The following is a 15,000-nucleotide window of genomic DNA, read 5'->3' as shown; positions in this document are numbered from 1 at the left end:
AGCCACAGTCCGCATCAGGAAAGGTTTTCGCAGAATGGATGGAGCTACTCCAGCGTTGGCTACATAAAATGTAATCAATCTGGTTGCGATATACACCATCAGGGAATGTCCAGGTATACAGCCGATGTTTAGGTTGTTTGAACCAGGTGTTCATGATTCTAAACTGATTTTCCATGCAGAACTGGAACAGTTTGTCACCAGCATCATTACGCTTCCCTAGACCAAAACCGCCAGTAATGCTGAGGTCATTTTGTGCCCCTATTTTTGCATTGAGGTCACCCATGATATAAATTATATCATTTTTAGGCATCTGATGTAGATTTTCTTCTAATATAGAATAAAAGGATTCCCTGATGCCATTGACATTGGAGCATAGACTTGTAAAATAGTGATATTGAGTGGTTTCCCTCAAACAGATTGCTAAAATATGGTCACTGACTACTTTCCACAGTTGCTGCAATTTTCTTGTTCACAATGAAAGCTACACCATTCTGCTTTCTGTTATCGTTTCCAGAATAATAAACTGTAAAGTCATCCGACTTGAAGAAGCCATTTCCTGTCCAATGCAACTCGCTAATACTAAGCAGATCAATGTTTAACCTGATCATTTCATTCTTAACAATGTCAAGTTTCCCTTTACTCATTGCTCGAACATTCCATGTTGAGATATGACAGGTTTTCATACAGCGCAGATCCTTTCATCAGGGACAACATCGGCAAGTGGGCCTCCCCATTCACGTCATTCAAACCGACATTACGTGTACGTGACCGTTGCTCTTCCCCAGTAGCATATTCGGTACTTAACTGGCCTGGGGGTCCTACCATTGGGTACCATACTTGAAACAACTGAGAGACTTTCCATATAATTTTCTTGGTAATAATACAGGAGTGGTTTATCATTGCCTTCTCCTGCGCGGTCATAATGTCCTTGCCGTTGACACCTAGGTGTTCATCCGCCTTAGACATTCATCTACACTGCTCGCGCCCAGCAATAGGAGGCAGCCGCTCCTAACATGGAGAACAGACACTGCTTTATGGGTTCAGGTGGCATTTCCTTCACTCTGGGGACCATCTCCCCACTTAAAGGGACTCGTAGCCCGAAGCCGTTGGTCCCCTTAAGGAGTAGAGTTATTTACCGCCGCTGAACACTCGGCGTTGAGTTGCTGGCTGTATGGTCTATTCATTACCGTAGCAGGATGTCCTGGCCAGACATGCAATGGTGAATTAGCCCACAACAATCATGACAATGCACAAATCCTGGCTAAATATTTCAAAATATTCCTAAATTGTAAAGAACCAACAGAATTCCTTCACTTAGATGTCAATACACTGACAATAACCCCAACAGAGGTTATAAACCCTCCTACAATAAAGAAAGTTTATACAGTACTGAATGATGCAAAGAATTTTTAAGCACCTGGAGAAGATCAGACCTTTGCAGAAATTTGGAAATATGTTGGAAGTTCAGCAATAATTGCCCTTCATCAACAACTAGTCAACATCTGGATTACAGAAAAATTTCTAGAGCATTGGACAACAGCCATCATCCACCCACTAAAAAACAGACCCTAATAACTACAGAGGGATTTCACTCCTGGACGTTACTTATAAAAATTTCTCTAGAATTATTCTTAATAGAATTAAATTACAACTTGAAATTGAACTAGGAGAATACCAAGCCAGTTTCAAGGCCTTGGACGAGTTGCCCTGACCAAATTATGAGCCTCTTAACTGAAAAGGATTAAAAAAAAAAAAAAAGAGGTATGGTGATAACATTTATCGACTTCAAGAAGGCCTATGATTGTATTCACAGGAAATATTTATTAAAAATTTTACAATACATGGGATTACATCCTACCTCAGTAAATACGATAAAATTAACTCTTAAAGAGATCAAATCGAAAGTACAGTTCAGAGGTGAATTATCAGACCCACTGGAAGTGTAACTACTGGGTTACGGCAGGGTGATGGCTTATCATTACTGTTTAACCGTGCACTAGAAATGGTAATGTGAGAATGGTTTAGGAAATGCCCTCTAAATATTAAAATAGGTAGGAAAATCCAAACAAATTGCCTTGGTTTTGCAGATGACATGGTGTTACCAGCCAAAGACTTAAAACTCAAATATCAGAGCTTCACACCATTGCAAATAAAATTGGCATTAAAATATCATTTGAGAAAACAGAAATTATGCTCCAAAAACCAACACCATTAAAAGAAATACATATTAACGGTACTAAAATTAAAATTGTAATACAATACAAATATCTAGGTGAGTTAATAACAAATAATTTAAATGAAAAACCTTCAATTCAGATAAGAGCAAACAAGTTACCTTAGGCACAAAAATTAACATGGGAAACTTACAAAAAGAAATGCTTATCCATTAATGCAAAAATCAAACATTACAATACAGTCATAAAGCCAGAAGCCACATATGCTGCAGAAACATTATTCCATCTAAACGAGCAATCCAAAACTGGCAGATTACAGCAGATTGAAAGACGAACTGGAGAACTTGTATCAATAAAAGCTACCGGTATCAGAAAGATGGGCAATCGTGAATAGTACCCAGCAGAAATTAGAACCCATTACTGATACCATGCGCAAGAAAAGACTACGTACTGTGGCCACATCCTGAGGATGCCAGATTCGTGACTTCTGAAGCAGCAAGTGCAGTACAATCTTGCTTCAAGAAATACAACTGGATGCAGATGGATAAAAGAAATTAGGAAGGATTTGAAAGAAATTGGCATTACATTGGATGACACTATGGATAAAGAAAAACAGTAAACACAACACTTAAAAATACGACTTTCCACTCAAGAGGAAGAAAACCCCAACTAGAATATTCAGATACAGAATTCTTGGGATTATTATACCCAAAGAAGATTACAATCGTTATCACAGCTGTTACTAACCCAAGACCTGCAAAGTCATGGTCTTCGTTAAAAAAAAATTTCTTTTAATTTTCATTTACATTCTTTTAAATGAGTTCAGACACTATTTATTCTCAATACTCTTAGTTTGTAAGCATTTTTCTATATTATAATTGTAGTATGTTAACTTAAGATGTTTTTAAAGTGTAACATATTTTCAGTGTATTCGTTGTACGATTGGTTAATGATTCTGACTTTTGACCTTAAGGTTACCTACAGGCTGTTGATGCCCTTAACAAGGGGTGAAACATGTTCCTAAAAAGTGTACATAGTATTATGTAAATCTCACCCACGTAGCACGTGGCTTGTATTGAATAGGTGGTACATTAGAATAAATCATTTTGTGATAATTTCCTTAAGGACCGTAAGGCTCAAACAGTTCCTACTGAGAAATCGACAAATCAAAGGGTTGATTAAAGTGATCGAAATGTGGTCTCAAAAGAAGAAGAAGGTGCTTTGTATGTCTTACTGATGCAGATAGGTCTTATGGCGATGATGGGAGGAAAGGGCTAGGATTGGGAAGGAAGTGGCCGTGGCCTTAATTACGGTACAGGTGAAAATGGGAAGCCATTGAAAACCATCTTCAGGGCTGCCCACTATCTCCTGAATGCAAGCTCACAGCTGCGCGTCCCTAACCATACGGCCGGCCAACTCACTCGGTAATATCATATTTTGGGGACAGTCTTGTTCTCATGGTGCAAAAGGTTAATAGAGTCCAGTGTTCTTTGCAGGGTATGCTTGCAGCGAGTTTTTGCCATATGAGAGGCAAGCAGAGTAGTATTCACCATCATCATGAGTAATGTGCATTACTGGATTACATATCTTTCAAAATTGTAAGCAGCAGCTGGTTTACCCGGTATACTACACAATAAGCAAGGACATGCATGATTTTATAGGATACATACTGAGTGGAAGAACAGGACCATGAGCATGTGCCAGCACATCTTCATATAGCCAGTGGTAAGCTGTTAACTGCAGCTGCAGGCGCTGAAGTGTAGCCCTCTTCCCTTCTACTTCCTGTTGTAGATGTAATGCCAATTGTCGTTGCCTCCAGGCCACTTCCAGCGAACTTGTAAGCCCAGACGCTTGTGCAAGGACTCCTGTGCTTAAATGTCCACGTTTTAGGCACAAATCTACAGCCTTATGGCACAACTCTTCTAGTGGCACCTTACTTTCTGCTCCTATATCACGCTGTTCCACTTCCACTACAAAAATCAGAAAAAGAATAGTGAAATTACAAGTGCCGTACAACAAAAAAGAATCTGTAGTGTCTTCTTTCCAAGTTTTACAAAAGAATAACTATTGTCTGGATTAATTTAAACAAGTACCCTGATTATACAGAAAATGCTAGTTTTCCTCGTAAGAAAAGTTGTATCGATAATATTATGTCAAAATGGCAAACTATAAGAATAGAAAGTACTACTCTGTATCAAAGTGCCCCCATTGCCAGAAAGAAGACAGGATTGAGGTTTTCTTTCAGACCTGGTGTACAATGTGCTCCTTTTCCAGTTTGTTATGTTTTACTTTTACAGAGAATATCCTGAATTATACTTCAGGCTGATTTGAAATAAGATGATCCTGAAAGGTGTAAAGGAAACTAACGTTAATTTCTGTTTCATTTTCAGTGTTAAGTAGGCAGTGTTTGTATTACCTAAATTATATTTACATATTCTGGAGTCCCCTGATAAGATCGTTTATCAGTGGCCATCCTGTTCACAATCACATCAATTTTTCAAGCTGTAAAAATAGCGTTGTTATTTAACTACTAACAAATATAAACAACTCAAGGATTGACTATTCAATATGATTTATCACAAGCATTCTGCAATATCTATGAGAATGTTTTGAAAAGTTTTGTGTCCAATTTGATAACTTTAACTTTTTCAGGGCACAGCATCCTACACATGGACACTAGGCCCTCAATTAACCATTTGTCAACTAAACATTGAGGGTATAAGTAGAGCCAAAAGTGAATACTTATACAGGATACTTCTGGATCATTCTGTTGATATTCTGGTGCTACAGGAAACTCATTGTGAAGATGAACATCAACTGATTACCAGGGGGAAAATACCTGGGTACAAACTAACTACCGGACTTCACTACCCTAAATATGGCATTGCCATCTATATGAAGAACGATATTGACAACTATGAAGTTCTGCCACCAGACTACATGCATAATATCTTCACCACATCTGTCAAGGTTCAAAATATTACTATCACGAACGTTTACAAAACACCAATGGTTAATTGGCCAGACCCCATCACACTAAAACCCACCAAAAATAGCGTTATCCTAGGTGACTTTTAACAGCCATCATACATTATAGGGCTATAAGGATAGCGAAGAGAATGGCGATAGACTATTCCAATGGATAGACGTTAATAACCTGACACTGGTGTATGATACCAAGGACAAAGATACATTCCATTCAGCACGATGGGATCATGATTATTCTCCAGACTTGTGTTTTATGTCACATGGACTAATGACCCAATCTTCTCAAACACAAAGGCAAGTACTGAACGATTTCCCACGAAGCCAACACAGGCCCATAATCTATAAAATCGGTCTGCAAATCCCAATAATTAGATCAACACCTACAGCTCAGTGGAATTTTCAGAAAGCTGACTGGAAACTGTACTCCTCATACACCGATGCTAACATACGATGGGTAAAACCATCTCCTGAGAACTACATTCGTTTCGTGGGACTAATCAAAGCTGCTGCTAAGCGAAGTATTCCGAGAGGATTCCGTAAAGATTACAGTCATGAGAAAACTACTGAACTGCTGGCATCCTTGGACAGTGGCAGGAAAGAAAAGTGGAACAAAACTGTTGAAGGGCTCAGCTTTACTCACTTAAGCTGGAAAACATGGTCACTTATCCGAAAACTGGACTCATCAAACAAGCCAGCAAGAAAACGATCATCTATAAACTCAGAGAACATTGCCAACTACATTGTCTCCTCATCCAGGCCCATGAAAGATAAGAAATACAGCAGAAATATTTGATCCGAGCTAAAGCGGTTAAGACAAGAAGCTGAACCTCATACCATCTACTCTCGACCATTTTCTCCAGAGGAAGTACAGCATGGCCAGAAGTCCCTCCAGAATGGTAAAGCAGCTGGATTTAACGGTGTATATCCAGAGCTACTGAAGAACTGGGGCCCCGCAACTGTACGCTGGCTGGCGTCCTTCTTTAGCAGTATACTGTACTCTGGACATAAAGACTTAACAAAGTACATATGACAGTAGTTTGGATATTTCCTCTCATTAGGTTGCTGTAAAGCATGCTTTTTCAGTGTCTGTGATAATATCATGTAAAGTAATGAAAATAAATGGTACACCGGGGCATAAGTAAGTTCAATTAAATGGTATGTGATTGGGTTAACACTAATCAGAGGGAAAAATGAAAGAGGTCCGATACTTCGAAAAATGAAAGTATCGGCCAATGAATGAAAAGGAAAGGCCGTTAAAATGAAATGTTTTCTCAGTCTCGCAAATCTAATACAGTCGAGATCAGAAAAGAACAAGAGTTGATCAAGGAAGATCGGATAGGATAGATGAAAGTGAGGAGGATGGCACATTTATGCAATGCGAGGACTTAACTCCGGGCCCAGTGGTCGTCAACACATGCTCCAAAGTCAAGAGCTCTTGGAGCCCCTTTTAATCACCCCTCATGACAGGCAGGGTGGATGTTATTCTACCACACCCATACACAGGGGGAGAAATTTGGAACTGTGCAAGATGAAAACATATACAATAAGTCTGAAACAAAAGTGCCGGACTGAGTGACTCAGACGGTTGAGGTGTTGGCCTTCTGACCCCAACTTGGCAGGTTCGATCCTGGCTCAGTCCGGAGGTATTTGAAGGTGCTCAAATGTACCAGCCTTGTGTTGGTAGATTTACTGGCACGTAAAGGAACTTCTGCAGGACTAAATTCTAGCACCTTGGCATCTCCGAAAACTAAAAAGTAGTTAGTGGGATGTAAAGAAAATAACATTATTATCATAAAACAAAAGTGAAGGAAGGCAGTTGAAAGAAATAGATGATGTCTGAAATATTAAATCAGAGCAAGGAAGGTCTTTCTTAAAATATTAAATCTATCTCCTCAAATATAGATATATGTTTCTCTTGTATAAAAATGTAACTTTCAAAAAGGAACCATAATTTAATTTCACCAATTGTGTACATTATTCAAGTTCTTCAGGCTTTTTCGATTGGCTTTTTGATTGAGATATATATTTATTTATTTATTTATTTATTTATTTATTTATTTATCGTATGATGAATCTATGTACACACATGCATATAGTTCAGGATAAATGTGCGTAGTCACAAGTCCATACAATACTATAACTCTAGGTCTAGCATTTTGACCCAATCAACTGTGCGTAGTCACAAGTCCATACAATACTATAACTCTAGGTCTAGCATTTTGACCCAATCAACTGCTTCATCCGATGTGCGGTGAATGTCCATTAGCATTCCTTTGAAAGCTCGAATTGGGCAGCCAGTAACAATGTGGTGGATTGACTGAGAAGAGACACCACAATCACAATCTGCAGACCTAGACCAACCCCATTTGCACAACAGATAACCACATCTGCCTTGTCCAGTTCTTATTCGATTGATGATTCTCCACTGTCGTCTTGGAAGATCAAATCCTTGTACTCGTTTGGAAGGATTCTCAACTAGATGTTTGTTCACTACTGAAGACTGATCCCACTGGGCTTTCTATGAACTGTTAACATGAAAAGAGCTTCGTTCAAGATCCATTGCTGTACGCCAGGGTGGTTTCCTTGATTTCAGTCTTTGATGTTCAGTGTGCGTAATATCTTGATGGATGGGTAGTTGGGAGTTCTGCTGAAGGTTCTTCCAAACCTTTAGGAGAGCTTCTGATCGTCTTAGGGCTGGAGTTGAGGGAAGTGTAGGGAGAAAGAAGGGTAGGTAGAAGCCAAGGAACGAATATGAGAAATAGAGCACATTCAGCCTAATAGTTATACAGAGATTATGAAGGATGGCAATGCAGCATCAAACTAGACTATTTTGACGATTGACTTCCCTGAATTTTATTTAGCTATCTCAATCGGAAGCCATATTTTAGGTAGTCTAGAGACTGATTACCCAAACCTCCTCCTTCCACTTTTATTACCACATATGACCACTTTAATCAGTCCATTATCTATGTCTCTTCAAAAGGACTGTTCGGGCTTTGCGGTTCTCGCAGTACTTTTTTCACACGTTCTGATCTTCATGCCCTTACTCATATATTCGTGTTGTGAGTTGCTTTCCTGCGAGTGTGAAGCAGATGTTTATCTCTCGGATATTTAGTTTAATTTTGTCTTATATGTGGTGTCTTCTAGTGTAAGGCCAATTTTTCTTCAGACACTGATCCATCTCCTATTGAGATATTGTTTGAGTTGAGATGATACTGTACCAGTTGTTTCAGAAGTCTCAAATCTTGCATTCTCATTATATGTCCAATGAATCCCACTCTCCTCTTATGCAATAGAATCAGTAATGGGTTCCAACTCCTTATACACGACTTTGTTGGGCTGTCCATCTTTCTGGCACTTTTTGTTGTTTCGTTACAATTAATAAATAAACTTGAACTGTCGGTTTACGTCTTCGTATTCCTGTATGATATATTTGGACTGTTCGTATGTGTTGTTGGACCACTGGCACGGCACAAGTGAAACTCATACGTTGGTAACATAGTGCATTCAACTGCCTGAAGTGTACGTTAACTCAACCTTTACAAGATATTAGAATCATTCCGTATTGACAGTTTTCACTTTACAATGGCGAAAAATGAAAGTATCCTCCTAATCAATACATCATATATTCTAATGACAGAATATATGATGTATTGATTAGGAGGATACTTTCATTTTTCGCCATTGTAAAGTTAACTCAACCTATCGGCGCGCTGTGGAACTTGTGACGAGTTTGAACGCTGTTAGACAGATAGCGCGTGACTTGCTAAACTGTGGTGTGTGCTGGGGGCTTGGAAAGGTCTGTCTGCATTTCGAACTCGCAAGAGCATGACGCGAAGAGCTGGGTCTATCTGGCCAGTTGGCGTATTGAACATGCCTAGTTTGGGCATTGGCTGAAAAACTTTCAGTATCCCTTTCAGGGATGGGGAATTGTAAATAATGTATATAGAATTAGTAGAATTAGTGTATTAGATGAATTTGGTGAGGTATTTGTTTTAAAGTGTAGTGTTGTCTGGTGGTTGATAGTGTTTGTTCGGTTGCTCAATTCATTATGGATTATTTGGTATGTATGTTTCTTCATTTATGTAAGTACCTCCTCTCTTTATTTTGTGGATATGTTCTGCTAAGTTTCGTAGGCGCCTCGTAGTTGGTTGTACTTATTTTTCCGAGGCGTAATTTTATCCTTTCTTTTTCGTCTTGTGCTCCGGTATTTTGGAGCCGTCGTATGTGCCTTGTGACGTCCGTTAAATCCTGGGTGTGTTTGGGTCTTTTCCATTTTATTTTGCATATTTATTCTATTTCTGCCTACCTTGTGTGATTCTAGTGATTTTCCCTTCATGCTAGTATTTTCATTTGCATTAGTGCTGCCTGTGCTTGTAAATCCTGCCGGTATGCGACGCTATGTTTTATTGTGACTTCTTGTTCTATTTATGTTCATTATGTTATTACGGGTTCGTTTCTCCTCTGTAAGGGAATATTTTGAATTGTGTACCGAGCAAGCACTATTGCCACTAATGTTCCCTAATGATGATTATTATTATTATAGTGTAAGTTAAGGTAGATAAGTATATTTTGGGCTATTTGGTGACACCAATTTCCTTGTTATTCATTTTACGAGTAGTGTTTCTATAGTATGTAAGGACATTGTTAAGGGAAGGCTTAATTCGTTCATCATTCTTGCTTTGTTGTGTCGCCTTATCTCCTCAATCCGTGTCTGTTGTCATTGTTGGTTATCTGTTCTTATCTTTACCCGGTCGTTACGTAACCATTGTATTTTTTTATTATTATTATTGCTATCTTATCGCCATGTGAGTCTGCTTCTGAATGCCGTTGTGTTTGGACCTATTGTTATTACTATCTTACGTGTGTGTGGTATTTGAAAAATGACTGTGGGAAATGTATTTGAGTATGTGATTACTAATATTTGTATTACCTGACCAGTTCTCTCTTCAAGTGTACGGCATGTGAACGATGACTTCTTGTTTCTTTCTGTTTGTGGTTTTGTGATGGTGATGCTAATTTTATTACGTTATTTGGTTCTATTTCTGGGATATGCTATGTGACTGATATTTTTCGTCAGGGATGTCCTTATGATTGATTCATGCGACGCATTTTGGCATTTACTATTTTCTACTATGCGTTCGGTGTTGTGAACCTTCCACTAATAATGGTCCTCAGAAAATTAATTTATTTTAAATGTAGATATCAGATAAAATTATATATTTAGGTTTATTTAAGGAGCTCCTTTATTAATTAGGTCGCTTGGGTTGGTATTTCATTCTAGAATATTTCATGTTTTCATAGATTTGGTACTATTTACTCAAATTATTTATTTATTTCCTTATCTATTCATATTCAGAGATAATATATTTATTGTTAAAAACCTCACCTTAGTATTTATAAATTATATTTTTCTTATTTACAAAGCAAAATTTACCAAAATTATTTAAAAGAAAAAGAACTGTAGATATGACTTAGCCCTATGTATTTATTTTTATTTACTTGAAACTTAAGATGTTTTTTTTAAAACTAAACAAAATTAATTCTTTTCATCCACTTATTTTCTACTAAACATGTATTAAGTTGTAGTCATGTTTGAATTAATTATAGTATTGTTTTTTGAAATGGGTGTACAAAATTTCTTGTAGATGCTTGTTCTGGTTCCCCTTGTTGATCCCGCCCTTTGTTCCTTGGGAAATGGGTCCCTTGTGCTATATATTCACTCTTCCACATTTATTTTAATTTAATTTTGGGTGTTTTGTTGCATTTTGATTTTTTTGCTTTCTTGTCGTGATACGCTTACCCCATGGTGTCACTAGCCGGATACCATTTTAATATCCCTTGTGGATGAAAGGGCGTGTCATTGTTTATGCAGGTTTTTTCAATTCTTCCTTTGATCTTCTGAAGTCTGGCTTTGATTGTTCGTTCAGGTGGAAAGGCTGCTGCATATGTGGCTTCTGGTTTTATATCTGAGTTGTGTTTTAGAACACACCAACTAGAACTAAGAAGGGCAGCGCTCTACTGTCTACGCTACTACGCTCTTGTGACCAGTCTCCTCTTCTGCCCTTGATTTTCCATACCCCATTTTTGTTGGTTATCTTCCTCAAATTAGACAAGGCCCACCATGCCTGCAGAAAACTGTATTCCTCAAAGCATTTATTAAAGAATGTAAAACTGAGACACTATAATGCAGTAATCAGACCATCAGTCTTCTACGCAGCAGAATGCCTATCCGTAACTAGAAGGACACCACTGAGAGCCCTGGAAGTGCAAGAACGAAAATTCCTGAGAAGAATAACAGGGCCAAGGATCCTACCAGATGGAAGGCGATGGTACAAACCCAACAATGAGCTTTACCAGCTTCAAGAAAACTGCATAGATGCCATCAGAAGAAAACTTCTAATTTTCTATGGATACCTATACAGAATGGATCCTAATAGATTATCCCATCTTCAAGGTTCAAGGTTGCTAACAAAGGCAAAGCTACTGGATTCCCCTGGACCAAGCAAGTGGACAAAGATCTTGCAGAGCTTAATATTAATCAAGCTACCATAACAGGCAGGAATGCATACTGTTTAATGGTCAAAACAAAACCTTTCCTAACATCCCTTACATCAGCTAGCCACAAAGGAGCTGGGAATTTGTTAGAGAAGTGCAGAAAAGAATTCAGCAATAAAATGAAGGAATACAGGGCCAACAGGAAGGCTCAAGAGGCCGCTAAAGAACACAAACCAGTATGCCAAAAGGGGCAGACGACAACAAGAACACAGCTAGAACACAAGCATCATGTTCCGCAGATGGGCTAAACGCAAAGAAAAAAAATAACATCCCCTCAATTGCTACAGATTTTAAGAGACTGTAGTCCTGCAGAAGTTGTTCAACGAGTACTGAATTGTCACATTAAACACTCTCAAATGCCACTGACATCAGCGACCTACTATTTTGGGAACAGAAGACTGATGAGCGACTTACTACATCATGGAGACAGGCAATTTTCCATTCTATTATTTTCATTGTATGATATTATTTCTTCTTTTGACTGTTTATTCTTCTCTAACAAATAGCAAAGAGTACTGCATAACAAAAAAGAACAATGCTATCAACAATACTGTTTTCTTTATTATATACTGTATACAGTATTAGCAAGTACAGCATATAACAAGAACTCCGTTATAACATCAGATTTTTATGTTCCTTCAAAATACCTATATTAAACTTCAGTTACAGCGAGAGCCTTATCACCGATACATCCGTTATTATGAGCGACTTTATCAATATTTATGCACCCAGCCATTATATTGCATGCGAATGATAATCTTTGGTATCATTTCCTTGCTATGTCCACTAGCAAGCTCTCTCATCGACATATGTAGGCGATGTTGGAGTCAATTAGCTATACCCATCGACTCCTGATCCGTAACGTTAATGGAAATTAAATAGGAGAACATGTATTCGTAATAACTGTGTAAATAATGTGTCTGATAGTAGTTGTTAACTCGGTAAAAACGTCTGAAGTAAACGATTGCTTAATTTTAATGCTAAATACTGCAGTTAAGCAAGAAAAGGACACATCTCAAGATATGGCGGAGTGAATAATTGATTGCAGAGCTTAGTTTATATTTTCTCACATCGGGTTAAATTTCAGAAAGGCTATTAACATGTACATTTATAACGAGAAGGTTATCACTTTTCTGCTGGCACTTCATGGTACATACGCGGTTAAGTTAGCTGACGGTGTTTGAATAAGAACGCTAAAGCGTTTGCCACAAAATGCGATCTTCGGTATAGTTTTCTTGCTATGAGCACTTGCGAGCTATATCGTCTACGTTCAAAGGCGATATTAGAGTCGGTCTTGGTCAACTGCCGTTCCGTAAAGAAAATCAGAAACGAAAGAGTACAACATGTTTTCGTAATAAATATGTAAATAACGACAAAATGTGACCTTTAGTATCATTTTCTCGCTGTGAGCACTTGCGAGCTCTCGCGTCGACATTCGAAGGCAATACCCATATATTCGGTCCGTTATTGGACGTAACAAATTTTCCAGCTAACTCATTCCTGGTTGCCAGCGTTTTGCCCCAGTGTGCTAAGTTGGGCTCATCAGTTGGTAAATAGCACACTACCAAGACGCATGGCTAGTGCATACCGTGGAGGCATCAACTTTTGAAAATGAGACGAAGTCTCTCATAGTGCACTGGCACCGCCGGTGGCTCCAAGTAGCCTATACAGTGGCCTCCACGGTATGCACTAGCCATGCATCTTGGTAGGTGTGCTATTCCAACTGACAAACCCAACTTAGCACACTGGGGCGAAATGCTGGCAACCAGGAATGAGGTAGCTGGAAAATTTATTACGTCCAATAAATGACCAACTATATTGGTATTATAAATTTACTCATTCGGAACGAATATTTCAGGTTCCCTGTGGGAATCAACATCTTAATTATTCAAAGGCGATGTTGGAGTCGATTAGTAATACCCGTCGACTGCTGTTCTGTAAATAAAGAAAGAAAGAAAGAAAGAAAGAAAGAAAGAAAGAAAGAAAAGAACATGTGTTCATAAGAAATACATAAATAACATGGTCGATAGCAGTTGTGATCTTGTTAGAATAAAGGCTAAGTAAATGATCACTTAATCTTAATACTCTACATTGAAATTAAGTATGAATGCAATACACCTCAAGATACGGCAGAGTGCGTCACTGATTTCAGGGGCTACTTAGTATTTTCTCGTGTCTGGTTAAATTTCGGAGAGGCTATTCCCAGTTTATTCCCAATTTATAGTGAGATGTTATCAATTCTCTACTGGCGCTTGAAATATGTTTTTATGATACATATAGTACAGTCAAGTTAAGTTAGGCGACGCTGTTTGAATAAGAAAACAAACATTTGTCACAAAATGCCATTGATCATTGAACAGAATACAGTCCGCGAAACTTTTAGTGATAATTTGTTTCACGGGAGTGAGGAGTAAGGAGGGAGCTACCCCGGTTCCAGTAATACTGCCAACTGAATGGAAATGAAATCTGAATTGAATCGATAGTATGGTCGATCTATATAAATTTTCTAAACCTTTATTATATTAAGCCAACAACTGTGTCAGACATACGTTATGTATCATTTTTCGATGCAAATGTTGTTCCTAGCATGAATTCTCAGAAATATCACCTTGGCTTTGCTGTGTAAATAACAACAGTACTAGTATGTAAAGTGTTCGCCAGATGTCTCACGGCGATGCATAATCGATTCATAGTTTGTGTGACAAAGGTTGCCAATACGAATCACGAAGATAACCGAGGTCTACCGATTCAGCACTAGAGAGCCGAAGTATCACTAAAAGTTTCGCGTACTGTAGTTTTCTCCCTATGTACACTTGCGAGCTCTCTCATCGACCTTCCAAAACAATGCTCGAGTTGATTAGTAATACCCGCTGACTGCTGGAAAGGGAAATTCAAAATGAAAGAGGATAACATATTTTCGTAATAAATGCGTAAATGACGTGGTCAATAGCAATTGTTAACCCGTTAGAAATAAACGCTAAAGCAAATGATCGGTTAATTATATTGTTATATGCTGAAATTAAGAACGTAATTCATCTCAAGATATGACCGAGTACATCACTGATTTCAGAGGATAGTTTATATTTTCTTGCGTCTAGTTAAGTTTTGGAATATTCCCATGTAAATTCGTAACAAGGGGGTCATAATTTCTCTACGTGTGCTTGAAATGTTTTCATGATGCACATACAGTTAGCTTAGGTGATGCTGTTTGAAGAAGAAAACTGAAACGTTTGCCACAGAGGCCTCTGGAGTGATAATGTAATTTTTCAGAATGAAATGA

At 38.2% G+C, this 15,000-nt stretch overlaps 1 protein-coding gene across 1 annotated transcript in view; it reads right to left on the bottom strand.

Annotated features, from left to right (window-relative positions):
- Nucleotides 1-15,000, bottom strand: part of nonC (serine/threonine-protein kinase Smg1) — a 794,437-nt gene that overhangs the window by 56,821 nt on the left and 722,616 nt on the right. Inside the window, 1 exon segment of the mRNA XM_068225601.1 lies at nt 3,845-4,144. Coding sequence (XP_068081702.1) covers nt 3,845-4,144 — 300 coding nt within the window.

Source organism: Anabrus simplex, chromosome 1 (assembly GCF_040414725.1).
Source record: "Anabrus simplex isolate iqAnaSimp1 chromosome 1, ASM4041472v1, whole genome shotgun sequence".
NCBI lineage: Eukaryota > Metazoa > Arthropoda > Insecta > Orthoptera > Tettigoniidae > Anabrus > Anabrus simplex.
Note: the sequence above shows the minus strand (reverse complement) of the source record. Positions and strands in the feature narration are given on the sequence as shown.